A 27563-nucleotide genomic window follows, 5' to 3' on the forward strand; every position below is an offset into this window, starting at 1 on the left:
GCCTGGGCGTCTTGGTAAAAGGCTCAATCAAGCTCCCGCTCAACCAGAGTCTGAAAGAATAGTGAAATCTTAGAGAGAGGGGATCCTTGCGTGATATGAGATTGTGAATAACGAGATTCAGAGATCGATCGGAACTCCCTGTTAGCACGACTCGCACTGCAGCACACAGCACACACCGAAGATCGAGGCAAGCGCGCCGTAGCCGATCGCCATTAGGAGGTGAAGCATTGGCCCAGTTTCATCTGGTGGAGCCTAGGCCGAGATTTTCGGTTCCAGAACGTTAAATTTCATTTGATGGCTCTCGCTATAAGCAGCTTGGATCTCTCTGCCATGGGCTGGAGCTCGATTGGTCTGGCCCTCGCATTGTCTGGTTCTTCGGGTGTTGTGCAGGCTGTGCACTGCTGTCGGCTCGTCCTCGGGCCACGCATGTGGTTCACAGCGAGACTGGAAGGTTGTCGCCGACCGACGTAATGGTGCTTGGATCTGGAGCCAATCGAACGGTCTATCTCAAACGATCGTACGCGGCGTCTCTTGGGTGGCGAATGCCAAGCAACGCCACCCCAGGCACTCCCGGCAGTCACTGACGGCTGCTTCTTTCCACGCGCTGTCGAGTCGCACGGAATATGTTCATTCTGAGTGGTGCAGAGGAAGTATAAATGCGTGTCAACTAACCGGGTTGTTTCCAGACAATTAGGCCTGGTGGAAACAAAATCAAAGCAGGGTGAAGCATCCTTAGTCTCAGACTCCAGGGTCTTGGCGCGAGGTTACATCACTGCACAACTCCACTGTACAGTAAGCACAGTCTCGTGCACAATTCCTATGCATAAAGTATGCGATCCACAGTTCCCTGACTCAGTAGTAGCCCACAAGCCGTGAGGTTGTCTCAAGGCTATATATAGCTTTCATAAACATCATTACAAATTTCTGAACCTGAGTTGTTCAAGCTTGACAGCCAATACACTGTTGTAGAAAGGTACAGGGGAACCCGGTCGCCGAGTGCTAAATTTCATTGTCCTTGCTGTCAAACACGTGATCAACCCGTTGTAACTCAATAGTTAACCCGAGAGGCTTCGGGCCTGAGGCCACAATTGGATTTATGCTGCGATGCAGCTGCGATAAATTGAATGCTCCGTCTCAACAGGTGCAGTATAGTACATAGCACTAAGATGACATCAATTGACTCGGTTATCCGTGTTTGATCGACTACGGAGTTTTTCTCCAACTGACACTCATGGCCTATGCGGCGATGCGCATTGACACTGGATCGAGTCCCGCATTCCACGGTAATCCGCACGTGGTGGAGCTCAGCAACAAAGCATAGTTACTGAGTCGCAACGGTCGTTCCAAAGATACCAGGATAATTAAAGTGACCTGCTAAGCAAAATGTAAAGCTGTTTGCTGACCTGCTGCACAAGAAGTGCCAGGTCAACAGCCACAGTAGCGTGGTGATTGGCGGTGCAATCCCTTCTCTTTGAGGCTAGTGACGAACCCCTCCTAACCAACCAAGATGATCCCGACCCCGACCCTCTTAGTCTTTCTCTCCTTCCCATCTCCCCACTCGCCAACAACACTTCCAACTTATCCCTCTTGTCCGCTTGAGGTCTGCCTGGGAATTGTTCGTCTTTTCCTATCTCACTATCACCGTCGCATCAATCATCCACAATGAGAGGCGAGGTACGATCAATCTCCCCTGCTGCTTTATTTACCTTTTGCTTCCCCCCCGCACTACGCGTTGACAGCCCCTCCCCTGAATGTCGGGTCGGCGGATACTACAAGCTGCCTACCCAACCCCAGCCCTATCGTGACCGGCCGCGCTTTTACTGAATCGAAAACCACGATATCATCAATTGCTGATCATTTCTTAGATTTGCCATATTCACATCGGTCAGGCCGGTACCCAGCTGGGTAACAGTGCTTGGGAGCTGTAAGTCCTCACCGCTTTTTACCTTAACATCAACATGGCAACACACGCTCATCATTTTTGTCTGTTGTTTAGGTACCTCCTTGAGCACGGCCTCGGTGCCGATGGTCGTCTTGACCCCGAGAAGGGCGAGGAGGTCAACCAGGGTGGTTCCTTTGAGACCTTCTTCACGGAGACAGGCAACGGCAAATACGTCCCCCGATCTGTCTTCGTTGATCTCGATCCCTCGGTATGTGAATCTGAAGTTCGGCCTGCCAGAAGAAGTTTCAGTTTTTACTGATACTTTGTTAGCCCATTGACGAGATCCGTACTGGAAGCTACCGCCAGCTCTTCCACCCCGAGCAGCTCATCAGCGGCAAGGAAGATGCTGCCAACAACTGTATACTCCAGGAAATGAACGCCAATCTAACCGGAGACACGCTAACGGATATACCACAGATGCCCGTGGTCACTACACGATCGGAAAGGAGCTTGTTGAGACCGTTGTCGACCGCGTCCGCCGTCTTGTCGGTAAGTTGAATGAAGCCCATACATGGCTTCACCTGCTCACGTTTGACACCCATTAGACAACTGCAGCTCCCTCCAGGGTTTCTTGATCTTCCACTCCTTTGGCGGTGGTACCGGTTCCGGTTTCGGTGCCCTTTTGCTCGAGCGTCTCTCCACTGAATACGGCAAGAAGTCCAAGCTGGAATTCTCCGTGTACCCCTCCCCGCGCGTGTCCACCGCCGTCGTCGAGCCCTACAACGCCGTCCTCTCCACCCACAGCACTATCGAGAACTCCGACTGCACATTCTTGGTGGATAACGAGGCTGTCTACGATATCTGCCGTCGTAACTTGGATATCCCCCGTCCTGGCTACGAGCACCTCAACCGCCTGATTGCTCAGGTTGTTAGCTCTATCACCTCCAGTCTTCGCTTCGATGGCGCTCTCAACGTGGATCTGAATGAGTTCCAGACCAACCTGGTGCCATTCCCTCGTATCCACTACCCCCTGATCTCGTACGCCCCTGTCATCTCAAGCAACCGCTCCTCTCACGAGAGCTTCAAGGTCAACGATCTCACTCTCCAGTGTAAGTATAAACAATTCCTTTTTCTTCGTGTCCCGCGCGAGCATGACTAACTCCGAATGTAGGTGCTGAACCTAACAACCAGATGGTTGTCTGCGACCCCCGCAACGGCAAGTACATGGCAGTGGCCCTCCTTTACCGCGGTGACTGTGTTCCCCGTGACTGCAACCAGGCCATTGCCTCGCTCAAGGCCAAGGCCTCATTCAACCTCGTCGAATGGTGCCCTACTGGATTCAAGTTGGGCATTAACTACCAGAAGCCCGAGCGTGTTCCCGGCAGTGAGCTCGCCCCTGTTGACCGTTCCGTCAGCATGCTCTCCAACACCACCGCCATTTCCGAAGCATGGAGCCGTCTCGACCACAAGTTCGACCTTATGTACTCCAAGCGTGCCTTCGTCCACTGGTACGTCGGTGAGGGTATGGAGGAAGGTGAATTCTCCGAGGCGCGTGAGGACTTGGCTGCCCTGGAGAAGGACTACGAGGAAGTCGCCGGCGACAACATTGAAGAGTTCGAAGAGGAAGCCGAGTACTAGGCAGCAGATGCTCCGCGCCTTACCTTGGCTGGTTCAATTCTTGGTATGCCTCGAGTCTCTGTCAAAGTCTACTGTTTATTTGATTACTTTGCTTGCGACAACCCCCTTCTTTTAAGCCTAGCGTTCGTTGATTTTCTCGTCCCCCTTTAATTCTCCCAATAGCTCAAAACGCTAGATTCCTGCCGGTCAACCGCGTGGTTCACAAATGAATATATTTCTCACTATTCTATTCAAGCATGACACCTAACGCCGAACCGTAGTATTTCCGTACCCTGCCCACCTGCCAACCTTGTCTAGGTATTTGATTAACATGATAAAACAAAGATCTATCCGTCTATGTATTTTGCCCACAGTAAGCTCACGAATCAGCAGCAATTTCATACTCCATCAAGAGCTTTAGCGCCCGTTCGTAAGTCCACATCGTCACTGCACTCGCCGGCGCCGCCTTGACCAAACTCACCGTCAACCCCCTATATAACCCCCTCACCCCCTGCGTCCTAAATATCATCTTCATCGTATTAAACACACCCCTGTATTCCGGTATATTCCGATGCACATATAGCGCCCGCGTCGGGCCCTGAACTTGTAATCTCTTCCGCACCAGATCCAACGGGAATACGCCCGTTTTCGCAAAAACACTCGCAACCACACCCGCCGCTGCATCCCCCGACCCAGGGAGGAGCGGAATAGGCGAGAGATCTGGCGCAGCGGCCATTACAGGCCTGAGCGTCTCGTACGTCGCGAAGAAAAGACCCATATACGGGACGATCTGCCCGACTGCCGCGCTGCAACCCCGGAAGAACCCCTTCGCACCTTCATGCCTGGCTATCTCACGCACGCTCGATAGCAAAGACCCATAAACCCTCTTCTCGCCAGACCCCTGCGCCGCGAATCTCGTTCTCAAAAGATCAAGCGGGTACGTCACGCCCGTAGCAATACCGCCCGCGAACGCACCAGCCGCAAAACTCTCAACTGGCTGCGGGAGACGATGCGGGTCAAGCTGTGCAAGGAGCTGTGTTGTCGTGCGGTACGTCGTGAATTGGATCGCGCCGTAGCAGACGTACATTAGTTCCGCGGGGATATTGCCCTTCCATAATCCCGGTAGACCTTCCTCGCGCAGGATGGTTTTTAGTGTGGAGAGGGTGCCTTTGTACACGGGGCCGTTTGGTCTGGGGGATAGGGACGGGTCGGAGAGGGAGTGGATTTGGAGTTGGAGGCGGATTTTCACGACGTCTAGGGGGGCTATGCAGAATCTAGCATTTGGAAAGAGGAATGTTAGTTGGGTTTGGTTGGAAGGGGGGGATATGGTGTGAGAGTGACGTACCTTGAGATGAGGCCTGCTATCCCGCCAGCGAGGACGACTTGTCGGCGTGTGCCCTGGTTTTGTTAGCAGCGGGCTTCCGGCGGGGTCAAATGGTAGACGCGTACTTCATCTTTGAGGTGTTCGCCGCCGGCAGACATGCATGTGATAGATGTGGAGGTCGGAGGCGAGGCGGAGATCTTTAGAAAATGCGCGTAGTGGCTTCGGTCATCGAACGAGGGTATTTTTTTAGCGGGGAAATCCAATGATATAGGCCGCGAAGTGGAAGTTGTTTGAGGGCGACCGGAACGCCAATAGCGAAGCAATTGACCGTTGAAGATTGTGAAGGTCTGGAATCTGTTCTTGGAGATAAGAGGCGATAGCAGTAAGAGCAAAAATACACAGCGGTAATTGCGTGACGATACGGTAAAAATCCAGATTGCAGCAGCCTCGGTTGGATGGAAAACGCATGATCTTGCGCCGGACAACTCATCTACGCCTAAGCTCCAGCTTCTCCATCTTCACTACTCCGCATCTCGTTGTTGGGGTTCTGGTCGCCATGGCTCGTCCCTTGCTCCGCGCGCAAATGCGCCTTTGGGGAGCAACTACGCCAACAACCCCTTCGTTATATGGCCGGATAACAGCGAGCCCTGTGGTTAAATGTGTCAACCGCCGGTCCTTCACATCGTCTCCGCGCAGGTTCGAGAAAGATATCTCGTCAAACGCAACATTTCTCGAGATGGGTAATAACGATTTTAAACTGAAGCTAAATGGGAGAACCGCGAAAATGTCTTATTTCCGACTTCGTGACCTTTGTGAATGTAAGACGTGCATCGACGAGCACTCCAAGCAACGAAACTTCCGGTTATCTGATGTTCCCACCACCATCAAGCCCAAGTCACTGAGGTGGTCTGAAGGTCAGTTGGAAGCGACGTGGATGACCGATGCTCCCGGGTTCGGCGAAGACCATGTTTCAAGATACACATGGAGACGGATTTTTGCTCCCTCCGCCGATTTCTCCATTTCAAGTCCAACTGGCCCCAAACGGAGCCGTGTTTACTGGAACAAGAGCGTTATGGAAGATCTACAGCCATGGATCTCGTTCGATGATTACATGAATGACACCGAGCGGTTCACACGGGCCTTGGCCTACCTATCCCAGACGGGCCTTCTGTTTGTGAAAGATATCCCCGATTCGCGGGAGATGGTCGAGAAGCTTGCGACACGTATAGGACCGCTCCGAAACACATTCTACGGGCCAACATGGGACGTCCGTACGGTTCCTCAGGCTACGAATGTAGCTTACACCAACCAGTTCCTTGGCTTCCACATGGATCTCCTGTACATGAAAGAAGCGCCGGGGTTCCAGTTCCTCCACTGTCTTCAAAACTCATGCGACGGCGGAGAGTCCCTCTTCAGCGATACATTCTGGGTCGCCGAGAAAATGTACGAGCAGAAACGCGCCTACTACGAAGCCCTCACAAAGCTCTGGCTGCCGTACGAATACATGCACAAGGACCACCGCTACGTGTACTGGCGACCTGTCTTCGAGAAAGGGCCTAATAAAGCAAGAGGTAGCCGACTTCAGGCAGTCAACTACTCGCCTCCCTTCCAAGCGCCCCTCTACGCACCAGACAGCTACGACCCCAAAGACCCCGCAGAACAAAAACTAGCAATCGACGCCCTTGCATACTTTGCAGACCAGCTCGAAAAGCCAGAGCACATGTTCGAGCTGAAGCTCCAACCGGGCCAATGCGTTATCTTCGAGAACCGTCGCGTTGCCCATGCCCGTCGTGGGTTCGACACGTCAGAGGGCGAGCGGTGGCTCGCTGGCGCTTACCTCGATGAAGACGTCGTGCAGTCTCAGTTCCGTGTCCGCAAGCGCAAGGATCAGCGGACATGGAAGTTCTACAGTGACGAGCCCCTTTCCAGTTTCCTAGCAAGAGTTCGCGAATCTGCAGTTGCCCCCACAGTCACCGAACCCGGGGAGAACAAGGAATCTGTTGAAGCCTAGCAGTCAGCTCCGGAGTCCAGCGAGATCAAAGAGGAGCCCGGAAGCACCACTCCCAGTCAATGAAAGTTCTCCCAACCCCAACTCCAATCTTCAGCAAGTACCGAGTCCGGCACTGCCACCTCACGACGGGGAACTCTAGACGATCTCTTCGAGCCTGAAAACCTTCGCGGGACTCTTGAAAAATATGAAAGTTCCAAGGAGCGGAGACAGCGGTCGTTAGGTTGTTGGAAGGAGGAATTAGAGTGAACTTGACGATGCTTGAATGTATACTACTGGTGTTACGGAACATGAGCCTTATGAGCGGTCCTTGGGGAGAATCGAGCAGTTCTACTGGTTTACTTGTACATAATGCCGCTCACATTAGAGTAGGCGTTGGCGTTTTAGAGCTAAGCATATGGTTGACTTATAGAGTTCCTCAACATACGCTACGTAGGTGCAACTTAGTATCTGAGTTTCGGGCAGGCCGATAACTCATCCGTAACAGTCATCGCTTAATCCTATAAATCTAAGAAACATCTCAATACCGTAGAAAAAAGTGACGAGAGCAAAGTTCATAAAGTGCCCGTGTGTCTTTTGAAATTACCCATCTGCATGCATTGGCACATCTACGCAGCAGCAGTAGCCTTGTTAATTGAGAAGCTGTCGAGGAAGTCGGGGTCGTTCTCGAGTTCTTCCTTGACCTGTAGTAGATACCAGTCAGTAACGACGAGCAGTCAGTAATGATGGAGCAAAGGAAACATACGATATCTAGCCCGCCAACCAACTCTCCACCAACCCACAACTGCGGGAAAGTAGGCCAGTCCGCGAACTCCTTCAGCCCCTGCCGTACATCCTCGTCGGCAAGAATGTTAAAGAATCCGTACTTCACGCTCCGCTCACGCAAGATCCCCACAAGCTGCCGACTGAAACCGCATTGCGGCGCACTAGGTGTTCCCTTCATGAAAAGCATCACTGGCGCAGCCTTAACGAGCTCCGCTAGGCGGGCGAATAGTGCTTCCTTGCTCTGCTCAGGCGTCAATGCGGGTGCGCCGATAGCGCCACCAGCAGAGCCCGCCACAGGCGCCTGTGTAGCTGTTGCCGGCGCATCCTCTCTCGGCACGGCATTTAAAGCAGGTGGGATTGTAGTTGCGCCAGCGCCATTGGCGGCACCTCCGCTCGTTCCGGACCCAGCGTATCGCTCAACAGCGTCGCGGACTCTCGTAGCTTCGCTACCGGAGATCGACTCGAGGACGCGGCCTTCCTTGATGAGAACAACATAAGGGACGGCGGTAACATCGTATTCTTCCGAGATATCCGGGAGTTCTTCGGCGTTGACGCTAATGAAGGTAGCTGTTGGCGGGTTGGTGACGGGGTATTGGGAGGCGAGGGCGGAGAGGACGGCTCGCATTTGCGCGCAGGGGGCTGCCCATGGTGCGTGGAAGTAGAGGACGATGAGGGTTGAGGGCGGGATGGAGGCGAGGTGAGGGCCGAAGCTCTCCTCCGAGGTAATTTCGAGGAGGGTCGACATGTTGTGAGCTTGTGAGTGTAAGTAATATGCGACTGATTTTCTCTCGGTGATGTGGGGTGGTGGTGGGATTATTGGAGAGCGGCGGGGGAAAACGGAATGCCGGAGAAGCGAGAGCGATCGTTCTCGAGAGGCGGGCGAGGACAGTAAGAAGGCGAGGTGAGCGAGGAATATAAAGGGACGAAGGAATGTACGAAGGAGGGTACGCAGAAGGAAGCGACAGGGATTGACGGGATGGAAATTGGGAGACTGTCGACACGATGAAGTAGGAAGACGAGAGGAGAAACCGAAATGACGATTCGATCTGATAAGCGGCCAAACTCGCCTCCGGTCGCGGATCACAACCTTTTTTTCGCCCCGGGGACGTATCCCGATTACACCATTATTACACCCAACCTGGCTTTACGCAGCTAATGGAAGATTCATCGCCACCTTCCGCGGAACTAGCGGTCTGAAATGATGCAGCATCGCATACTGTACTCATTCTCTTATGGACCAAAAGGTTGACGGAATTCATTCCGAGGTGATCGATCAAGGCGAGCGTCGTGGGGGTAAAACCCAGGATCAGATAACAGCGCAGATGCATACGATAGTTTACCGTATTGAAACAAGTCGATCACTTGCGCTATGATCACGTGAGCTCCGCAAAAGTTGCCCGATCGGAGATCTTTCAGTCGGCAGCCACAGGGTCTTGCTTGCATCAGAAGCGCGTTCGACAAGGGCAATTGAGCCGCTTTACTTGCAGAAATGCCAAAGCGCAAGCAGTCGGATCCTGAATACTCGGATGATCCAGCCCCGGTCATCACGAACCCCGATTCGCAGGGATTCGGACTAGGCCAGACTCTTTCGTTGCTGTCAAAGAACGACGCCGAGCAGAATGACAGCTCTGTTTCTGCGGCTGTGCTCCCGGATAACTGCCGTGATAGCCCGTCTAACAACGCGGAAGACGGTATGGACGACAAACGCCCTACCAAGAAGAAGCGACTAAATGGCGAAAAGGTCAAATACCCTGCGCTCACTTACGTTGACAACCGGTCATTACAATCGCCTGTTCGCATTGCCGACCTCCAGAACTTGCTCCTATTTAGCTTCGCGGATGGTGTTGCGCCGCAATGGGTAGCTGTCAAGAACGTGACTCGTCTCCGGAAGGCTGTTTTCCTCATGGTCCCTGGCCTGGAGCTGGGGATGTTTGAAGGAAAGATACCGCTGGATGCGCCGAAGGAGATAGAAGTCAAGGATACAGCCGCCGAAGATACGGAAGATACAAGGGCTTCGGATTTTGCGAGATGGAAAGAAGGACTGCCAGCGGAGGACCGGTCTCATCTGCACAACCCTCGCCCTCTATCCCGCAGCGACGTCCCCGAGCCTCTACAGCCACTAGCCGACGTCTTCTCCCATGCCTGGCCCATTCGGGCCCCAGGTGATACGAAGTATAACAAAGTTCATTCACCTCTACAAGCCATTCTTATGACACCGTTGCCCAAGAGCAAAGAGAAGACCACGAAGGGCCCGAAACCGGCTCGAGTTGACAAGAATGCCATCTCCAAGCGAACACCCATCACAAACTATATCAGTCCCGCTGGGGAACTCAAGGACAACGAGTATCCTCTACACCCCGCTCTTTCGACATCCGAGCACGAGAAACTGGCTATTGAAGAGACCCGCAAACGGCTTGGCCAGTCTGCAAGTGACGGATGGGTAGACACCCAGGTTGAAAGCCTGAAAGATGGCGACGTCCCCGAATCCGAGATCCAACAAGGGAGCATGACAGCAGGGCGCGACGTTCTCGCCATAGACTGTGAGATGTGCATCACAGAGGGCGGCAATTCCGAGCTCACTCGCGTCAGCATACTCCGTTGGGACGGCGAGACTGTACTCGACGAGCTCGTAAAGCCGAAATTACCCGTCATCGACTACCTAACCCGGTTCTCAGGCATCACAAAGGAGATGCTAGACCCTGTCATCACCACCCTCGCAGACATCCAACAAAAGCTCCTCACCATCATAACCCCCCGTTCAATCCTCGTCGGCCACTCTCTGAACTCAGACCTCAATGCCCTCAAACTCACCCACCCCTTCATCGTCGACACTACCTTCCTCTACCCCCACCCGCGCGGTCCACCCCTCCGCTCGAGCCTAAAGTGGCTTTGTCAGAAATACCTCGGCAAGGAAATCCAAAAGGGCACAACAGGCCACGACTCCATCGAAGACGCCCGGGCCGTGCTCGAGCTCGTGCAACAAAAGTGCGAGAAGGGCGAACAATGGGGCACATCCGATGCCTCGAACGAGAGCATCTTCAAGCGTCTAGCCAGACATACGGCACCAGGAAAACCAGCAGACGAAGGCAACGGCCGTACAGGCGCCGTCGTCGACTGGGGCGCCCCCGAGCGCGGCCTCGGCACAAGCGCAACCGTCGCTATAGGCTGCACGAACGACTCCGAAGTAGTCACCGGCATCTCCTCCGCCGTAAACGGCAACCTCCTCAACGCATCCATTCCCGGCGCAGGAGTCGACTTCACCTGGGCGCGCATGCGAGAACTCGAGATCCATCGCGGATGGTGTAACCGGATCCCTGACCCTCGCAACGCAAATGAATCAACATCGATTAATATCAACGCGGAAAACTGCTCTTCTTCCGAATCACAACCCCTCTCAGCAATCCTTTTCCAAACAACATCCCGCATAAAAGAGATCTATGACTCTCTCCCGCCCTGCACGCTTTTCGTCGTTTATTCAGGCACCGGCGACCCGAGGGAAGTTTCTCGGTTACAGACTATGCATAAGGTCTTCCGCGATGAATATGGCTCTAAGAAGCCGTGGGATGAGTTGACGGTTAAGTGGACGGATGCGGAGGAGCAGGCGCTCAAGAGGGCCTGTGAGCGTGCGAGGGAGGGATGTGGGTTTATGTGTGTCAAGTGATGCCTGGTCGTAAAGCTGAGAACCTGATATGATAGGGGATATGTTGAGACGGTGTTGATGTTGATGTTGATGTTCGTGTAGATTTGGATCCGGATATCTTGATACCTTGCATGTGTGTTAAGCATATAGGATACCCTGTGATATACACCGTATAGTGCTGTTACCACTACGAAAAAATCAGAACATGGAAAGGCTCAGTCAAGCCTATGCTACTCTCAATAATTCCATCCGAAGGGTCCAACTCTCATCATTTGAGTAGGTACTTATACACCATAGAAGTAAGTGAAAGTGAGTCTATATAAGCCAGCTAGCTAGACACATATGAAACGGGCTCATGGAAGAGCTAAGAGAATGTATACGGTAGATCGCTACCTATCTTGCCTCCTCAGTATCCATAGCCTCCTCGCGCTGCATAGCCAATTTCGCCAGATGATCTCGTGCAGCGGATTGCGCTTTGCGCTTTTCGTTCATCTCGACTTTATTGGTTGTTCCCTTGTCGCCGTTCGTTGTGTTCTTTTTGCCGAGTTCGACGACGGGGTGTGTGGTTGGTTGTGGGGGTGTATTATTGTTGAGAGGGATATCTTGTTGTGATGGGGTTTCGCCATTGGTTTCGGGGTTCTCTGTTGAGATTTTGTGGCGGGTATTTGGGGATGAGGCGCGCGAGCGGCCGCGTTTGCTGCGTGAGCGAGTTCGCTGTTGGTTTTGGTCGGTTGGGGGGTATGTGTTGTTGCCATTGTTCTCGTTTAGAGGGACGGACTTGGTGGTTGTGGTTGAGGTTGTGTCGGGCTGTGTGTTTTGACTCAGGGATTTGCGGGGGGGACGGCCTCGTGGCTTTTTGGCGCCGCTACTGGCGGTGCCGTTTGAGGAGAGACGCTGACGTTTGGCGGCAGGTTCATCGGCGGAGAGAGTGGGTGGTGTGTGGTGGAGCGTATGGCCGACCTCGATCTGGAGTCTAGGAGGGGATCTGGAGGAAGATAGGTCTTGGGGTGGTTCGGGTTCTGTTCCGTTGGTCTTCAAGGGTACTCTGACGGAGGGTGCGCTCGTCTCTTCTAGAGAGAAATCGACCATGCTGTCTTCATCGCCTGGGTCATCGAAGGAGTCTGCAACAGGTCGTTCGCGGCCGCCTTGGTAGTGCTCTGGGAAAGGGTATGGCCGTTTTCTGCTTCCCTGAAGGAGTCCGGGAGATGCGACCTCTGGGATAGGTGCTTCGACGGTCAATGTTGGCAAGGCCTGCCTTGCCGTGTGTTCCTCCACATATCTATTGCGGAACTTCAATGCCTCGATTTCCAGCTTCAACTTCTCAATCTCATCTGCCTTTGACTTCAATTCCTTCAATACCGTTGAGACCATGTTGAAGTTCGGGTTTGCGAAATCATGTTCGTTGGGGAGGCGGCTGGGGCCGTTCAGCTCAATACGCATGGCCGTAAACGCATTTTTCAGCTCGTGCATTGTATCATGCAGATTGCTGACAGAGCTGGAGATGTGATCAAGGCTAACACCTTGTTGTTGTATTTGATGCTCCACGGAAATATCGTACGCGGCAACCTCGTTCGAGTCTGTTGGCACCAATGCTCCGGGTTGGGCTGGTACGCCATCGAGCCTGAAGAGTGTTTTGGGCTTGGGAAACAGGAGATCTTCGAGCACGCCATCTTTGTCATTGAATACCGCGTCAACCGTGCGCATAGTAACAATCTCGAGCAACGAAACTTTCGATAGCTTCCAAAATACATTTGGGCTGAGAAATTAGCATTATTCCTGGGGAATAAGCCTCCATCTGGAAGAGAGACTCACCCATTGTCTAAATCGCATAAAACTCCCAGTTTCTGCTTGCATAGCTTGCACCCGATTTCCTGCACAATGCGCCCACGTATCAAACTAAGCTCGGATGAATGCGGAACCTGTTTCTTATCAGGCGAAATTGAGATCCGGTGAAGCTGAATGCTCAGCCACCCAGCGACAACGGAATATGAATTTGAGAGCTTCACCCAGTCGTTTTCGAGGACGGCGAGAGAACTCAGACATTGCGAGCACTGACAGAGGATGGCGGGGCGGGTGAGTTTCGAGAGATCCATGGTGGTAGACATATTTGTTAGAGCATTGGATGGTCGCCGGCGTGGTGAGCGGCCACCTGTCGTGGGGAGAAGCGGTGCATTCCAAGGTTGCTGCAGAGAGAACCTGCAAAAGATTCCGGAGGGGAGTCTGGACTGCTGACTCATCCACTATCCCGGACACGCTGGCGAGACTTTCCCCTTTACGGCCTTATGACGATGAGCCTGGGCCTAGTGAGATACTGCACTAGTACATACAAGGTTAGTTTATTTCCTTCGACCTTCCAGAACAGTTTTAATGGCAACGGTGGAGTTCTTGTCCCAGCGTCTGGTCTCCCTCGGCAAACGCCATACAATGCTTGAGCCATCAAGGTGAGAGCCGATGGTTCGAATGATAAGATAAGGAGTTGCATAGTCTGTCAGGATAGATGACCTGTAAAAATGTGCCGTAGTCCACCAATATGCCTTATCAACCATGCCGCCGGAGAACCTCCGGGTGGCTTCGCAGACCAAGCCGGGCCAGAGATACCCCACATCGGCGTTGACCATGGATGCAACTCTCTGCCTTTGGCATTTGGAGGGCGTTTCTTGCTCCAAATCGAAACCCCTCCTTCTTCGCGATTCACTCCGCGAGACATAAACTGAATGAGACGCTTTACCACTCCTATTCCTCAACTTTCGCGTTTGTTCCGACCGACTGTATATTCTCTACAGACCAGGAACGGATTGAGACCTCTTGCGAACATGGCGACACTGTCGAACACAGCCAATAGAAAGACATCATGGCATGGCGCCGGCGTCGCGGAGTTTGATCTGAGGAGTGAGTTTTATCTGGTACTCTTCCACGTCTTGGTCATCTAAATGCTAATTAATATGCTCGGTAGGTGACACTATGACCAAGCCAACGCCGGCCATGCTCGAAGCGATCTGCCAGACGACCCTCCTAGACGACGTTTTCGAGGAAGACCCGGTGACAAATGATCTGCAAAAGGAGGTTGCGAAGCGCACAAGCCATGAGGCTTCTCTCTTGGTCATGTCGGGCACTATGGGTAACCAAGTCGCCATTCGTACTCATCTAAAGGAACCTCCATACTCTGTCGTTTGCGATTACCGATCACATATCATTTGCTACGAGGCCGGCGGTGTTAGCGCCTGGACCGGAGCCACTGTTATACCTATCGTTCCGAAGAACAACACATATCTTACCCTCGAAGATGTCCAGAAGAAAGTCGTCATCAGCGACAACGTACACATGTGCCCCACAAAGCTGATCAGTCTCGAGAATACATTGGACGGAATGGTCATGCCGCTAGAGGAAGCTCGCAGGATTACCGAATGGGCGCACAAGAATGATATCAAGGTACATCTGGATGGAGCCAGATTGTGGGAGGCCGTCGTGTCCGGTGCCGGAAGCTTGTCGGACTTTACCACCCTCTTCGATAGTGCTAGCTTGTGTTTCTCCAAAGGTCTGGGTGCGCCGATTGGCAGCATCATCATCGGCTCTGAGGCTTTTATCAAGAAGGCGCGTTGGTTCCGCAAGTCAATAGGAGGTGGTACTCGCCAGAGTGGTGTAATCGCCGCAGCTGCGAGAGTTGCACTTGATGAGACGTTTGGACCAGATGCTCACGGTCAGCAAGGAAGACTTAAAGATACCCACGCCAACGCAAAGTATGTTGCGGATATGTGGACGAAGCGTGGAGGAAAGTTGCAAGCTCCGGTCCACACAAACATGGTGTGGCTCGATATTGAAGCATCAGGGATTGGTCCAAATGACTTAGCTGAAATCGGAAAGGAGAAAGGCTTGAAGCTCTCAAGGAACAGGATTGTCGTTCATTACCGTAAGTGCACCCAGACCCTGCAATCTAATCATGAAGCTCTGACGTTTCACAGAGGTATCAGACGAGGCTATTAGCCGCCTAGAGCAAGTTTTCGATTTGGCGCTCAAAGGTCAGTTCCAGCAGAGTAGCGACACCAGCAAACCTTATGGAAGCCGGTAGTCGCACTCTATCACTTCGATGTTTGCAGGCGTATTGCGAATGTGTAAATAGCGAAGCCGTGGGAGTGTATCTCATCGAAATAATAACCCGCATATGCGGATACGTATGAATAGACTGAACTATCCTTGCTACAGACTACAGACAGAAGGACTGTAAATCTAGCACTGTACAGAGTATGTACGCTGTAGAGGAAGGTGTGCATGGAGCGGGAAAATGTGGCTCCGGTCGAGCTTCAACAAAGAAACCATGGACCGCTCCCGTGAGCCCCGTCCACATGTAGCCTGATTGGCTTCAGCCTCTGTTGTGGCCTCAGGAACCAAATAACTGATGCCTCATTTCTGCCTGGGGCTTTTCTCGAGGCTCATAAAGCTGAGCCATCTCCCGCGTCTTCCTGTGCGTTTCTCGGACGACGAGTCGGCGACTCGAGGACTCAACTCAGAAATTCTCTTGTCTCGTCCCCGTTGATTCCGCCTGCCAAGCTGAACCCATCGTCGCAATCAGCCTCGCTGGTTGTTTTGGATGGCTGAGGCGGATTTTGTCAACTGTGTACGTCAAAGCTCCATCTCCAGTGAATTGCCTGGAATACCATGAATTAACAGGCACCAACCTTCCACAGAAATAGTCGCTGCCCCTCCTAAATCCTGTACAATACCTCCGTCGTCGCTCCCTTGCTTGAATGTCATACTGCTATTGTCGAACGACAAGTGCTTGGAAACAACAGACCATCGCCATTGCTGGAGTCACCCCAGCTGTTCCCCGGGACAGATCCAATCGTATCCACCTTTGAAGGCCTTCTGCTATAAATACGATCGTTTGCAACTCTGTGAACACGCCACACCTTCCCCGACACTCGTTGGGATATTTTGGCGCCCCTCTACAAGTAACATTCGGACTGGAGTCAACGTGACGCAGATATAATTTTGGTCTCTATTCTTATAAGGTAAAGTGACCGGCCGTTGAATATCGCGAGCTGTCTTTTGTTGGTACTAAGATATCGGGCACTGATGCGTGATCAGATCTGTGATATGGATTATCTCTAGTTGATCATACATCCTAGGCTTATTTTGAGTCTTCACGGACACTGGCAGCCTCCCATATTGGGGGCTATACTTGCTGAACCAAGCAACTTGGCTTATCAACATCCAAGCATGGAGGCAACTCAAGAATCGACCCAGCCATACACGGATCCCCGCCGCGGGGGGCTCAGTAACTCTGGGTTGCTGGAAGAGGACTTGACGGATGTCATCTGCGTGCTCCACCCCACCTCCGCGCTCGCGATTGACGCCGTAACTGCAACAGCCCGCGTCGCGCCCTGGCATATACTGCAGCAAAACTCCTTGGAGTATGGCATCTCTGGTATCGCTTCTTTAGACATCGCTCTTAGACTGTCATCCAAAGTGATTGACCCGAGCAAAGGGTTCTGCTTCGGACGTAACCGCGATCGCTCTGATATTCTGCTCGCAGCGGATCCCACATCCAGACGTATCTCGAACACCCACTTCCGCATCTATTTCACAGAAGATGGTATTCTGATGCTTGAGGATGTCTCGACCAACGGCACCCTTGTAGACGAATGTCGTCTCCGGAAACGGGAGAAAGAGAGAAGCCGGATGCTCACAAACGGCTCTATAATCTCAGTCGTCAACGGTGATGACTCCACGAACGTAGTCAAGTTTGTGGTACGCATGCCCAATAGAGATGGGCATGCGGACGTATATGCCAAGAACCTCCAGAAACACATCGCACAAGCCCAGCCCGGCACTGTGCAACCAGGGAAACGCCAACTGTCAGGTCCCGTCCTTCAGTCATGGAATGCCCACGGAATGCAGTGGTCGGGTGGCCCAACTTACAATGTCACCGGGCAAATTGGAAAGGGAGCGTTCGCAGTGGTTTACAAACTCGCTACAAAGCAGACTGGGGCTGTATTTGCTGCCAAAGAGCTCGACAAACGCAGATTCATGAAGAATGGCGTCTTGGATCGAAAGGTTGATAATGAGTTGAAGATCATGAAGGACTTGAAACATGTAAGTTGGTAGTAGTCCGATGCAAAGCCGGCATTGCTAATCTCATCGCTCGACAGCCGAACATTGTACAGTACATTGATCACCATGAGCATGATCGCTGGATCTACATCATCATGGAGTACGTTCCTTGCGGGGAGCTATCTACTTATCTACAAAGCATGGTTAGAATCCCTGAGGATATGGTCAGGACAATAGCTCGACAAGTACTTCATGCTCTGAAATACCTTCACAAGCGAAACATCACGCATCGCGACATAAAGCCCGACAATATCTTGGTCTCATCCCACGACCCTCTGAGAGTCAAGCTTTCGGACTTCGGGTTGTCCAAGGTTGTTCAAGAGGAGACATTCTTGAAAACATTCTGTGGTACGCTGCTGTACTGCGCTCCTGAGGTCTACCCCGAGTACGACATGTATCGACGTGGCGAGATTAGGAAGCGACGAAGGGTCGGCGATCCGTAAGTGACTTCCTTCAATTGCATTATCCCGACTGACCGTTACTAGACAACCGAAGACTTCTCCCTATAGTCAGGCGGTGGACATGTACTCACTTGGTGCTGTCCTTTATCACCTTCTTGCCGGAATTCCGCCGTATACTGGTCGTGGCGATAACCAAGGGACGCAGATGCTGCGGACAATAATGACAACATATGCTGATTACAACATCCTTCGCAGCGCGGACGTATCAGAAGAAGGAGTTGATTTAGTATCCCAACTCCTAAATCGTGACCCTCATCTTCGGCCCAAAGAGCGAGACTGCTTCAAACACCCTTGGATTGCCGATGTTCCAGATGTTGACGAGTATGAAGATGATGGCTTAGCTTCCGATGATTCAGATGGTCTTTCTGCCATTGGTGAAGCTGCTGAAGATGACCTGGACGCCTCCCAACTTTCCCTTGAGGAGAATCAAGACCTCGAAGATGAGCTGGCCGAGCAGAACAGCGACCCGACTCTGTCGAAACGGCCCAGGATTGAGACTCCTCCACCAGAGATCCGCTACCCCTCGTTACCGGCCATTGAAGCGTCCCAGGATAACCACGAGATCTCTGATGCTACTCCGAGACGCCTTTTCGGTGAAATTACGTCGTCAGCTTTACGCAGTTCACACGCCCTAGGAGCCAACATGGATCCATTCGAGGATGGCAATTTTAGCGTCCACGACTTCGTTTCTTCAACCGGTGAGTCGATGATCAGTTACGGCGATAGCCCCAACTCCGTCCTATCCCTTCCGGACAACCCCATCGCTGGATCGGCACTTAGCTTACTGGGGGCTGAGAATCTCGTCCGGCAGCTCAACATGAACTCGTGGCACCCTGGCACTTCCAGAAACCCGCTCCGCTCCACCGAGACAGCAGACCCTCAACCCAATGAGGGAACCAAGATTGCTGGCAATGCAGCTCAGGAAGAAATTCCGCAAGCTACTTCTCTAGCAACCCCAAAAGCAGCCAAATTCAGTCGACGAATTGAGTTGCCCTTACCGGATACTGCTAGTGAACGTTCTAGCTCGGATGATAGTAACATGCGAAATGTAGGCGGCCAGCAGGAAAACTTAGCGGGCGAACCGGGCGTGATATTCGACATCGAACTTGCGACTACTATGGACGCAAAGACCGGTCGGCCAATCTCTGAAAATGCAGATTCAACAAGGGGCTTCGAACCACCCGCCGACCCTACTCAAATCGGTGGGCCTGTTGCGATCCCGAGGCCTCTGCCACCGCTTCCAGGTCAGGAACGACCTCTGCTAGGAAAACTAACTACACTACCCGGGTCTATATTTGATCTTACCCTACGACTAGAAGAACGAATGACTTCTTGGGGCCGCGGTCCCCAAGCAAGTATCTGTTATCCCGAACCATTGGACACTCGCATCCCTGCCTACGCTCTCGAAATCACCTTCTGGGCTCCAAGACTTGAGGAACGTATTGCGGCCGGTCAAGAGTGGATGGCAATCCCCGGGACCATGGCTCATCTTTCTACGAAGACGCGCAAGTGCATCTGGGTCAACGACGTCGAGCTCCAAAAAGGACCAGAAGGAGGTATGCATTTTGGCAAGCTGTACACTGGCGACATCATCACGATCTACCGCCACCGCAACAAATTTTTGAAGTTCAAGTGCGAGTTCTACCACGGAGACAGCACACGAGAGCGGCCAGAGCTTGAGAAGGGGTTCTCAGTACGCAAAGTTCTGACGTCCAAAGATGCCGCTGCCAACCAACAACCGGCGCGGCGAAACACAACCTTGAAGGAGTAATATGAAGCTCTACGACTTGGAATGGGATACCCTAGGCTGGATCAAATTGGATTTTCTTACAACATCTTGGGAGAAGAGTGTAGGTACGTATTGGGCGGTGTCTTGGTTTGCTGCCGCGTTCTGGAGTTCTCCGCCTCGAACTAGAACAACAAAACAAACTCCACAAAAACACGGAAATAAGCAAAAACCGAATTATTAAAAAGGGCTCTGGGAAGCTGTGTACCTTTATGACTCATATTCAACTAGATTAATGTCAATGGCATATGTATCGATAGGGTCACTGTCCGCTGATAGCATTCTTAGTAGAGCACGTGTATTCCGGAAACGGGAGTATGTCGTCGACCCGCCCAGATCCTGCTTGAACATCCAGCATTCTCCGACTCCAGCCACTGCCCAAGTGCGAAATCTCAATTCCAATGAGATGCCTTGGATTTACCAGCCGATTTGTCTGCTGAACTGTCACCCCCCGGTTGTTTGGTCAAATTACTCAATAACACGCCTATAGTTCTGGTCATCTCATTTGTTGCTTCAACAAGACGAATCGACTAACAAGGTCACCTTTACAAACCTCCTGTCAACGGCAATTAGCGTTGGAAATAGTCGCGAGTTGCTCCAAGTAATGACTGTTTCCTCCGGGACTGAGGACTGGGCCTGGACTCCAAGGTTGGTGGTGTGTAGATACCCAGGTACCTTACGAAAACGGACCATCCGTTCGCGGCAAGCTCTCTCCAGACCCGACCCTCACTACCTTGTCGCCGGCGACTTTTCCTGCTCCAGCTGCTGACTCCCTTATCTTTCTGAAGAGTCCTCAAGAATGTTGTCCGACCTACTTGGAACCTAATTACTACCTCGCTGCTGCTCCACGAGGACTGCAGATTGTTCTCAAAATATACTCTCCTGCGAACTTTTACTTGGGTATACAGAACGCAGCTAGCTCCCCGAAGGACAAACTGGTTCAACCTCACTATATCCGACGCTTCTTGATGTTTTTCCCAACTGCCCCTCGCCTCGATCGCGGCTACTCTCGCGTCGACACACACCCTTTCTCAGCGATCAAGGCCCTTGCGTCAAAGATCCCGCGAGCCCTTGAAGCTGGATACACAAGGACCCGACTCTTCGGGCCCTTCAAGCGTGGATATAGCCGGCTATAAACCACTTACTAACTATGTCGCTGACGAGATCACCCTCTCCCCGAGCAGGCGGGGGGTGGTCAAGCCCTGGCTTGTCACCGGGTAGTGGGCGATCAACACCTCACAATCACAGCCACAACAGCCTCTATCCACCGCATAGCCCCAGCCAAAATGACTCATGTCTAGCTGCGAAGGCGAAGAGCGATGAGGTCCGCGTGTATCCGGCCTTTTCTACTAAGAATGGCGGGTTCTTTGCGCGCTCCAAACGTCAGATCTTTGCCACTCTTCCAAGATTTCGTGCAAGGTCGAAGTCGCCTAAAGGGTATGCGGAAAAGGAACGTCTTGTATATGGACGTGGACGGGGGTTGCGTGCCTTGTGGTCGGGGAGAGTGGTTCCGCGGCGGAGAAGGTCACGGTTCTTGCTCGTTGTGTTGCTCGTTGTAATTGGGTACTTGTTATGGCCTTGTGGGTTTTTCTTTGTGGACTCTTTGACGATATTGGTAGCGCTGACTGGTCTCTATAGTCTTCGTCGAAACTTTCAGACGGACGTCATTCGGAGGAGGCCGAAAGTTTGTGATTATTCTCGAGTCGAATATAGAGGGAGGTGTGATGGAATGGAAAGGTGCAAGAGAGTGGGCTATTGAACGAAATAGTGTCGCCAACAAGAAGGAATATGCTAAGAGGTGGGGTTATGAGCTAGAGACTGTCAACATGCTAGCAAAGAAGCGCTACTCACACGAGTGGCGCGAAGGCTGGGAGAAGGTCGACATTCTGCGGGACGTTATGCGCAAGTACCCTGACGCAGAATGGTAAGTCAGGCTGCAGTGTGTTTGATCAAACATTAACAGTATCCAGGTTCTGGTGGCTCGACCTAAACACATACATAATGGAAAACTCCTACTCCCTCCAAAGCCACATATTCGACCGCCTCTCCGACATCGTCTACCGCGACATAAACGAATACAACCCCCTAAACATCACCCACCCCCTAACGCAACCCTACCTCGACGACCTCACCAAATCAGCCGAAGGTGACGCCGACCCCTCCACAATCCACTTCCTCCTCTCCCAAGACTGCGGCGGCTTCAACCTAGGCTCCTTCTTCGTGCACCGCTCCCTATTCACCGAACGACTCCTCGACATCTGGTGGGACCCGCTAATGTACGAACAGCGACACATGCAATGGGAACATAAAGAGCAAGACGCCCTCGAGTACCTCTACGAGAACCAGCCTTGGATTCGAAGTAGTGTTGCGTTCGTTCCCCAGCGGTACATAAATTCATTTCCGCCTGGTGCGTGTGGGGACGAACTTAATCCCTCTGTTCATTATCTTGAGGATAGCCGCGACTTTGTGGTTAATATGGCGGGGTGCGATTACGGAAGGGACTGCTGGAATGAGATGTATCTTTATCGGGAGTATGGTAAGTGGTTGAATCGGTCTGTTTGGGAACGTGTCAGGGACAATGGGTTGGCGCTGTATTATGCGGTCTTTGGCTTCCCTGCTGGAGACGGTGGGTCGCCGTCATCGTCGTCGCAGGAGTAGATAGGTTCGAGAGTTAGTCTACTGTCATATTAAGGCGCGTTTTCGGTATTGTCATCGGTTCGGCGTCGAGTTAGTTCATGGCTTGATTGATTGCATGGTGTTAGGGCTTGCTGGTTGTGCATTTAGCCTACAGGACCTGTTCTTTGCTCTCTTGCACACGTTATAGAGTTATAGAGACAGTGCATTATTGATACGTTCCAAAAGGAAAAGGAAAACTTGATAATTAGCTACCTGCGCCAGGGCAGTGCTATCGTTAGAAATGAATCACACCGCTTCCATCATGTCCGGTTTTACATGAAATTTGTAGAACCCTTCCCTCCAAACCAGAGCACCACCCGTATTACTACGTATCTCTGGCTCACCTTTCCTCTTGCCTACCACATGGAAGGAAGCCAGCATCTAGAAGAGAAAAAAGAGGGAGAGAAAGTCTATCTGTTGCTTTGAGTGGAAGAACTACTTCCGCCTCGGACGATGCTTGTTTCTTTCAGAGCCGCTCTCTTTCCCTCTCTCCCTCTCTCTTTCTCCATTTTGTCTTCCTCACCTCGCACCCTTCTTGCTCTATTGTCTGATCTCCACAGGCACCGGGTCTAGTTTACTCCCTTTGTGCAGTACCTAGCAGTACGTTTCCACTCTTAGAGGTTCCCCTTCGATAAAGCCCTACCCCAAACAATTACATTGTCTTACATCGCGCCAAAAACAAAGGGTTGAAGGCCGTAAAAGAGATTGAAAGAGCCTTCGCAGTTTGTCAAAGGCCATTGTCACAGTAAGGCGTTTTTGAAGCTCTTCCACTGTTATAGTAGATATCGCTAGGTGGCTGGCTCGCCTACCTGCCATAGGGCGTACGCAGCGCAGTATGTGACTGATATCTACCCTTTCAAAGTCTGTTGAAAGGAACTCGCTGTAAGTGTAGACCACGATACCAGGTCGTCGGAATCCGGTTGACCAGCGAGTTTGCCAAGATGAGGCAAGTTATAAAGCGTGCTATTTGCGCTGCGTAATTATCGAGATTACGCATAGTAAGCAAACAAGCAGGTTCTGCAGTTCTGAAGAGAGTATAAGTTCAAAAGATCAAAAGCAGGTATTACAAACCATCAAGCTGATTGACAACGACGATCTGCACGCCGCAACATCCAAGTTCGCCGCTAAAGTCGCCCAGATCTTCGGCCAGGCGAAGGTCCCCAGCGTTCTCTTCGGCTGGGTGGCTATCGGGCTATACGGCGATATAGCACAATACCGACTACGTCACACACACACCAGCCATTATCCAACTGAGCACCAGATATCTCATAGGTTGGCGGGAATACCTTACTGATCTCCGTACCCGAATACCTAATAGGATATCGGTTTTGTGGTCCCGGACGCATACATCCCGGCTGCAATCCAGGCCCTCATAAAGGCCGGTTACCTCGTCTGCACCGACGTGAACTGCATCGAGCTGCTGCTCGATCGATATAACTGGGGTTTGCCCAACCTAAACTGTTGGCCGCAGCATTGGCTCCCATTTGCGCATTTCCATTTCGATCGGCCTATGGTGTTCGATTTCTTCAATGATTTTAAAAAAATGAAAACTGCCACCGTTTGACATCTCAATTGCGACATTGGATCCACACGCGTTCGGAGGATGTTAAGATATGTATCGCCGGTCTGAACAACAGCATCAACCGCGCCTTTGAGAGCTCTCCATATATGCAAATGCATGAGCACACTTGTCACGACGTCTCCTGCATTGCCCGAGACACTCTCACGGGAACCGACAACTTCTGTGCAAGCTGACGAGCGCCTCCGAAGAAGCAACGAAAATCCACGATGGAGCCCTCAATGGCGATCCGACGAGTGATAGCGAACGAATCATCAACGCCGTTGTCAACCGCTCGCAGGGCATTTTGCTCTGGGTCGCTCGGGTTCTTCCGGAATTCGAGCAACGCCTCAACGACTTCAAGACAATTAGCGAGCTAAAAAATGCTGTCAGAGGACTGAAATCTCTCGAGGAAGTGTACGCGATGTGAAGAACGGGAAGGCATGTTAGTGTTGGGGATCACTGTCTGCGTCTTCAGCCATCGCGGTATCGGCGAAGCGATATTTATATCGAAGTTCGAAAAGGGATTGTTGAGACTCATTTCCGTCATTGTCTTTGTTTCAATTTCCAGAGTTACTTCATCTCTCCATTGAGAAACTCCAGTCATTCGCTCTCAAACAGGTTTTTTCAATACCCAATCCTCGCTTTTGTCCGTGGCCGATCACGAAGCGACATCAGCGAATGTGGAATTGAGTTTTTTGAGTTTTATCACAGCATAGTATAAGCTCTAGGTAGTAAATAGATGATAACATCAGACCTTGTTTTGCTTGCATTGTTAGTGTCTGCTGGAGACATGGGCTTTGATCGCGCCTGCAGTTTGGGCATCGTCAATCCCGCGGTTACAAGGGCTCTTTGTTGAGCTTCCCACCATGGCCAAGGAAAAGTAAAATGCCGAGATGAACTAGGAAATGAAATCTCTTGAAAAGTCCTTCATATGCCGCTGCAGAAGAGTGCCATCGCAGAAGTCATGAAGTCGCCGGCCTGTTGTCTATACAGCCGCACGTGAGTCGGCCGTACATACCAGTAACCAAACCTGCACTTTAGGTCTCTCCCACCAACCACGCCAACCCTTCACCCAGCCCAGACTTCACCGCCAACCCACCACCCAATCACAGCCTCGCAATTGCATAACCCCCATCACCACTCCCGTTCTGGCACCCATCCGGCAAAAGCCTCAATCCCCGACGACAGCTGCAGCTCAACCACATCACCAGCTCACCAATTGACCTGGGCCTCGTCGAACCGAACCATCCTGAAAAGAAGAAAGACACAAAGCATCACTCAAAATGCCCACCCCCGAATCCGCCTCCTTCCTCGCCAAAAAGCCCACCGTCCCCCCGACCTACGACGGCGTGGACTTCGAAGACAACGTCGCTGTGCACAATGCCCGTGACGCGATTATCCGCGAGCAGTGGGTGCGCAGCATGATGAGCAGACTTGTTGGTGAGGAGTTGGGCAAGTGTTATGCGCGTGAGGGCGTGAATCACTTGGAGAAGTGTGGGAAGTTGAGGGGTATGTATTGCTGAAATCAATCGGGTTTTCTGGATGGGATGGAATCGGTTTCAAGGTGTCTGGCTATGAGACTAACGCTTATTTGCGTCTGCAGAGAAATACTTTGAGCTGCTCAGTGAGCGGAAGGTTAAGGGTTTCTTGTTCGAGGAGAAGAACTACTTTGCTTCGAAGTCGACGTAAGGGTTGGCATTATCGATACAGATGGACGTGATAGAGGAGGGTTGGATGAGATATGGGCTGATCGATTGATTGATTGGAGGGGACAGGCGGGGTTTCCTACAATTTCCTTGTGTGCGCATTTTATATGACATTGTGTTTTTAGCAGTTGATGTACCATCAATGTACACTTTTTACATCTTTTCAATATTTCTGACGATTTTGCAACATTTGACTATAGACGGATCCAGGGTTCTGGTAAATAAATCGAAAGCTTGCAACAAATGCAGTCAATATATGGTTTCAGGTATGTCCAATATACAAAAGGCGACACCCAACAAACCCAATGAGACGAATCAACAGCAAAACATCCAAGTCGATATAGAGGGTATCAATAATAGGCACTGTCCGTCCGCTCAGGGAATGCACCAGGTGCAGCTGCCTCCCCCGCATCCGGGCTTTCAATGTCACTGTCCTCGATATCACTACCGGGACTCAGTTCAAGCTCCGTAGGCGGGGCGCGCATCCTAGCTAGATGCTCCTCATCTAGCGACGGAGGCGTATATGGTGGCTGGGGTGGGAGGACGTCTCGACCCGAGGGCAGAGTGGATACGTAATCCGCCGATGAGGGGATCAATTGCGTGTTGATCTGGTCTGCGTGTTAGCCTGGGCTTCTTGGGTATATAGGTGATTAGTGGTGTAGACTTACAGTGTCGTTCATCCGCACCCACTTAGTCTCCAGCATCTCAAGCACCCTCACTTCTTCCTCTCTCCCGGCATTATCCCCAGGTCCTAGCTCTCCTTTCTCTAACCGCTCACCCGCGGCCCCAGCACCCTTTTCCATCCGGCGCTCCTCACGCCGCTCCTTGAACCCCTGCTTTAACTTTGAGAAACCTCGGCTCTTCGTTGGCTCATCTGTCGATGTAGGCGCTGTACTCCGTAGTCCCAATACCCCCTTCGCGGCTCTCAGCCAGGCAATGCCCTCCCCAATCTTCCCCGAGAGCTCTGCATCAACCCCGAAGAACCGACAAGCTCTCGCCCGCGCAACAAGCCCCAGAACTCGCGCGTACTTCACAATATCCTCGTTTATCCCGGCCTTCCGGCCTTCCGTACTAACACCAACAGAGCCTAGCCCCATAGCAGCTTGCTCCGCGTACTCCGCGGCGCGTATGCATAATCTCGCGAAGAGGTGCGCGCGGACCTTGGGAATCTCCGGCGCTCGAACCATCCAATCTTTGTCATTCGGATTACGAGCTTGGATACAAGCGACGACGTACGAGTCATCCTTGAGGACCGCAAGGAGGGTCGCTTCCGCTAAGGCAAGTGACGAGAGTGCCGCCTGCGTTGCGGGCGCTAGGTCTGGGACCGCAGCACCTTCGAGGGGTTCCGTGAAGTATGATGACGAGGAGAGGAGAGAATGGATTGTGCTCGCTTGGAGGAGGTGCTTAGTCGCATTCTGGATGGCAGCCGTGCGCTGTTCCGCGGTAGGTGTCGAAGTAGCGTACAGGGTACGTATGACGCCTGAGCGCGCCAGCGAGGAAATAACATATCCTAGCGTCGTGAGTGTGAAGGCAAGCTCATATGGGACGCCAGGCCCTCGCGTCCGGCCGGCCGTTGGGCGAGACGATTTAGACTTGAAGGACAGGGAGCTCGAAGCTATTGTCGCGCGCCATTCAGGCTCGAAGTCTGCGCGCTGTGTAATTTCTAGCTCCTCGGAGGCATCTAGGTGTTTATTTTGGAGTCCTTGGGATATTGTGATGAGGTAGGGGAGGTAGTCGTTCAGTGCGGAGAGGACGGAGGTAAGGTGGGAGTCGCGTTGGGGACCGCGGGGTAGGCGGTTGTGGGCTTTGAGGGTCAGGCGCAAGGCATGGCGGGTTGTCGTTGCAGATTGAGGTAATGAAGGGTGCGTGCGCGAATAGAGAACAGCCTGAAAAGAAAGATGAGAGGTCGTAGGGAGGTCAAAAGCGTAAACCATAGTGTCGAGGTGAAGTTGAAGTGGTTGAGGAGGGAAGTACTTTAGTTACGGAGTACGAAATTATTGATGTCACCGCCATGCCGCAGCCAAGAACG

The 27563-nt window shown here is 52.1% G+C and overlaps 11 protein-coding genes across 11 annotated transcripts; 7 read left to right on the plus strand and 4 right to left on the minus strand.

Annotated features, from left to right (window-relative positions):
• The first annotated feature begins 1560 nt into the window (after positions 1-1560).
• BDV14DRAFT_181627 (tubulin alpha chain) lies at positions 1561-3988 on the plus strand. The gene is made up of 8 exons (XM_073770090.1): positions 1561-1674; positions 1866-1924; positions 1997-2150; positions 2213-2300; positions 2360-2431; positions 2488-2991; positions 3054-3563; positions 3683-3988. The coding sequence occupies exons 1-7, from the start codon at positions 1663-1665 to the stop codon at positions 3518-3520; spliced, it is 1356 nt and encodes a 451-aa protein (XP_073623860.1). The 5' UTR covers positions 1561-1662; the 3' UTR covers positions 3521-3563; positions 3683-3988.
• BDV14DRAFT_135840 (thiamine transporter TPC1) lies at positions 3751-5176 on the minus strand. The gene is made up of 3 exons (XM_073766224.1): positions 4949-5176; positions 4845-4897; positions 3751-4773 (listed from the first exon to the last, which is right to left on the minus strand). Exons 1-3 carry the CDS (start codon positions 4979-4981, stop codon positions 3879-3881), a joined length of 981 nt encoding a protein of 326 aa, XP_073623861.1. The 5' UTR covers positions 4982-5176; the 3' UTR covers positions 3751-3878.
• Positions 5177-5283: 107 nt separating this feature from the next.
• Positions 5284-7237, plus strand: BDV14DRAFT_181639 (putative Gamma-butyrobetaine hydroxylase subfamily). The gene has a single exon (XM_073770091.1). The coding sequence runs from the start codon at positions 5290-5292 to the stop codon at positions 6832-6834; it is 1545 nt and encodes a 514-aa protein (XP_073623862.1). The 5' UTR covers positions 5284-5289; the 3' UTR covers positions 6835-7237.
• BDV14DRAFT_181640 (PICOT family protein) lies at positions 7237-8710 on the minus strand. Its single transcript, XM_073770092.1, has 2 exons — positions 7577-8710; positions 7237-7514 (listed from the first exon to the last, which is right to left on the minus strand). Exons 1-2 carry the CDS (start codon positions 8339-8341, stop codon positions 7440-7442), a joined length of 840 nt encoding a protein of 279 aa, XP_073623863.1. The 5' UTR covers positions 8342-8710; the 3' UTR covers positions 7237-7439.
• Positions 8711-9028: 318 nt separating this feature from the next.
• BDV14DRAFT_135867 (RNA exonuclease) lies at positions 9029-11467 on the plus strand. The gene has a single exon (XM_073766226.1). It carries the CDS (start codon positions 9086-9088, stop codon positions 11255-11257), a length of 2172 nt encoding a protein of 723 aa, XP_073623864.1. The 5' UTR covers positions 9029-9085; the 3' UTR covers positions 11258-11467.
• A 1-nt stretch (position 11468) lies between these two features.
• BDV14DRAFT_135866 (uncharacterized protein) lies at positions 11469-13406 on the minus strand. The gene is made up of 2 exons (XM_073766225.1): positions 13049-13406; positions 11469-12992 (listed from the first exon to the last, which is right to left on the minus strand). The coding sequence occupies exons 1-2, from the start codon at positions 13339-13341 to the stop codon at positions 11630-11632; spliced, it is 1656 nt and encodes a 551-aa protein (XP_073623865.1). The 5' UTR covers positions 13342-13406; the 3' UTR covers positions 11469-11629.
• Positions 13407-13660: 254 nt separating this feature from the next.
• On the plus strand, positions 13661-15454 carry BDV14DRAFT_181643 (threonine aldolase GLY1). The gene is made up of 3 exons (XM_073770093.1): positions 13661-14125; positions 14190-15143; positions 15196-15454. The coding sequence occupies exons 1-3, from the start codon at positions 13951-13953 to the stop codon at positions 15300-15302; spliced, it is 1236 nt and encodes a 411-aa protein (XP_073623866.1). The 5' UTR covers positions 13661-13950; the 3' UTR covers positions 15303-15454.
• Positions 15455-16187: 733 nt separating this feature from the next.
• BDV14DRAFT_135889 (serine/threonine-protein kinase) lies at positions 16188-19701 on the plus strand. Its single transcript, XM_073766228.1, has 3 exons — positions 16188-17326; positions 17383-17783; positions 17830-19701. Exons 1-3 carry the CDS (start codon positions 16451-16453, stop codon positions 19574-19576), a joined length of 3024 nt encoding a protein of 1007 aa, XP_073623867.1. The 5' UTR covers positions 16188-16450; the 3' UTR covers positions 19577-19701.
• An 812-nt stretch (positions 19702-20513) lies between these two features.
• Positions 20514-22490, plus strand: BDV14DRAFT_135880 (putative alpha-1,6-mannosyltransferase subunit). Its single transcript, XM_073766227.1, has 3 exons — positions 20514-21171; positions 21230-21515; positions 21562-22490. Exons 1-3 carry the CDS (start codon positions 20742-20744, stop codon positions 22247-22249), a joined length of 1404 nt encoding a protein of 467 aa, XP_073623868.1. The 5' UTR covers positions 20514-20741; the 3' UTR covers positions 22250-22490.
• Positions 22491-25006: 2516 nt separating this feature from the next.
• BDV14DRAFT_135949 (putative NADH-ubiquinone oxidoreductase 12 kda subunit) lies at positions 25007-25597 on the plus strand. The gene is made up of 3 exons (XM_073766230.1): positions 25007-25046; positions 25097-25337; positions 25432-25597. The coding sequence occupies exons 2-3, from the start codon at positions 25112-25114 to the stop codon at positions 25515-25517; spliced, it is 312 nt and encodes a 103-aa protein (XP_073623869.1). The 5' UTR covers positions 25007-25046; positions 25097-25111; the 3' UTR covers positions 25518-25597.
• A 182-nt stretch (positions 25598-25779) lies between these two features.
• Positions 25780-27483, minus strand: BDV14DRAFT_135941 (pH-signaling protein PalC). The gene is made up of 2 exons (XM_073766229.1): positions 26203-27483; positions 25780-26142 (listed from the first exon to the last, which is right to left on the minus strand). Exons 1-2 carry the CDS (start codon positions 27466-27468, stop codon positions 25885-25887), a joined length of 1524 nt encoding a protein of 507 aa, XP_073623870.1. The 5' UTR covers positions 27469-27483; the 3' UTR covers positions 25780-25884.
• Between the last annotated feature and the right edge of the window lie 80 nt (positions 27484-27563).

This window comes from Aspergillus stella-maris (genome assembly GCF_047715825.1).
Source record: "Aspergillus stella-maris strain CBS 113639 unplaced genomic scaffold BDV14scaffold_72, whole genome shotgun sequence".
NCBI classification, from domain to species: Eukaryota; Fungi; Ascomycota; class Eurotiomycetes; order Eurotiales; family Aspergillaceae; genus Aspergillus; species Aspergillus stella-maris.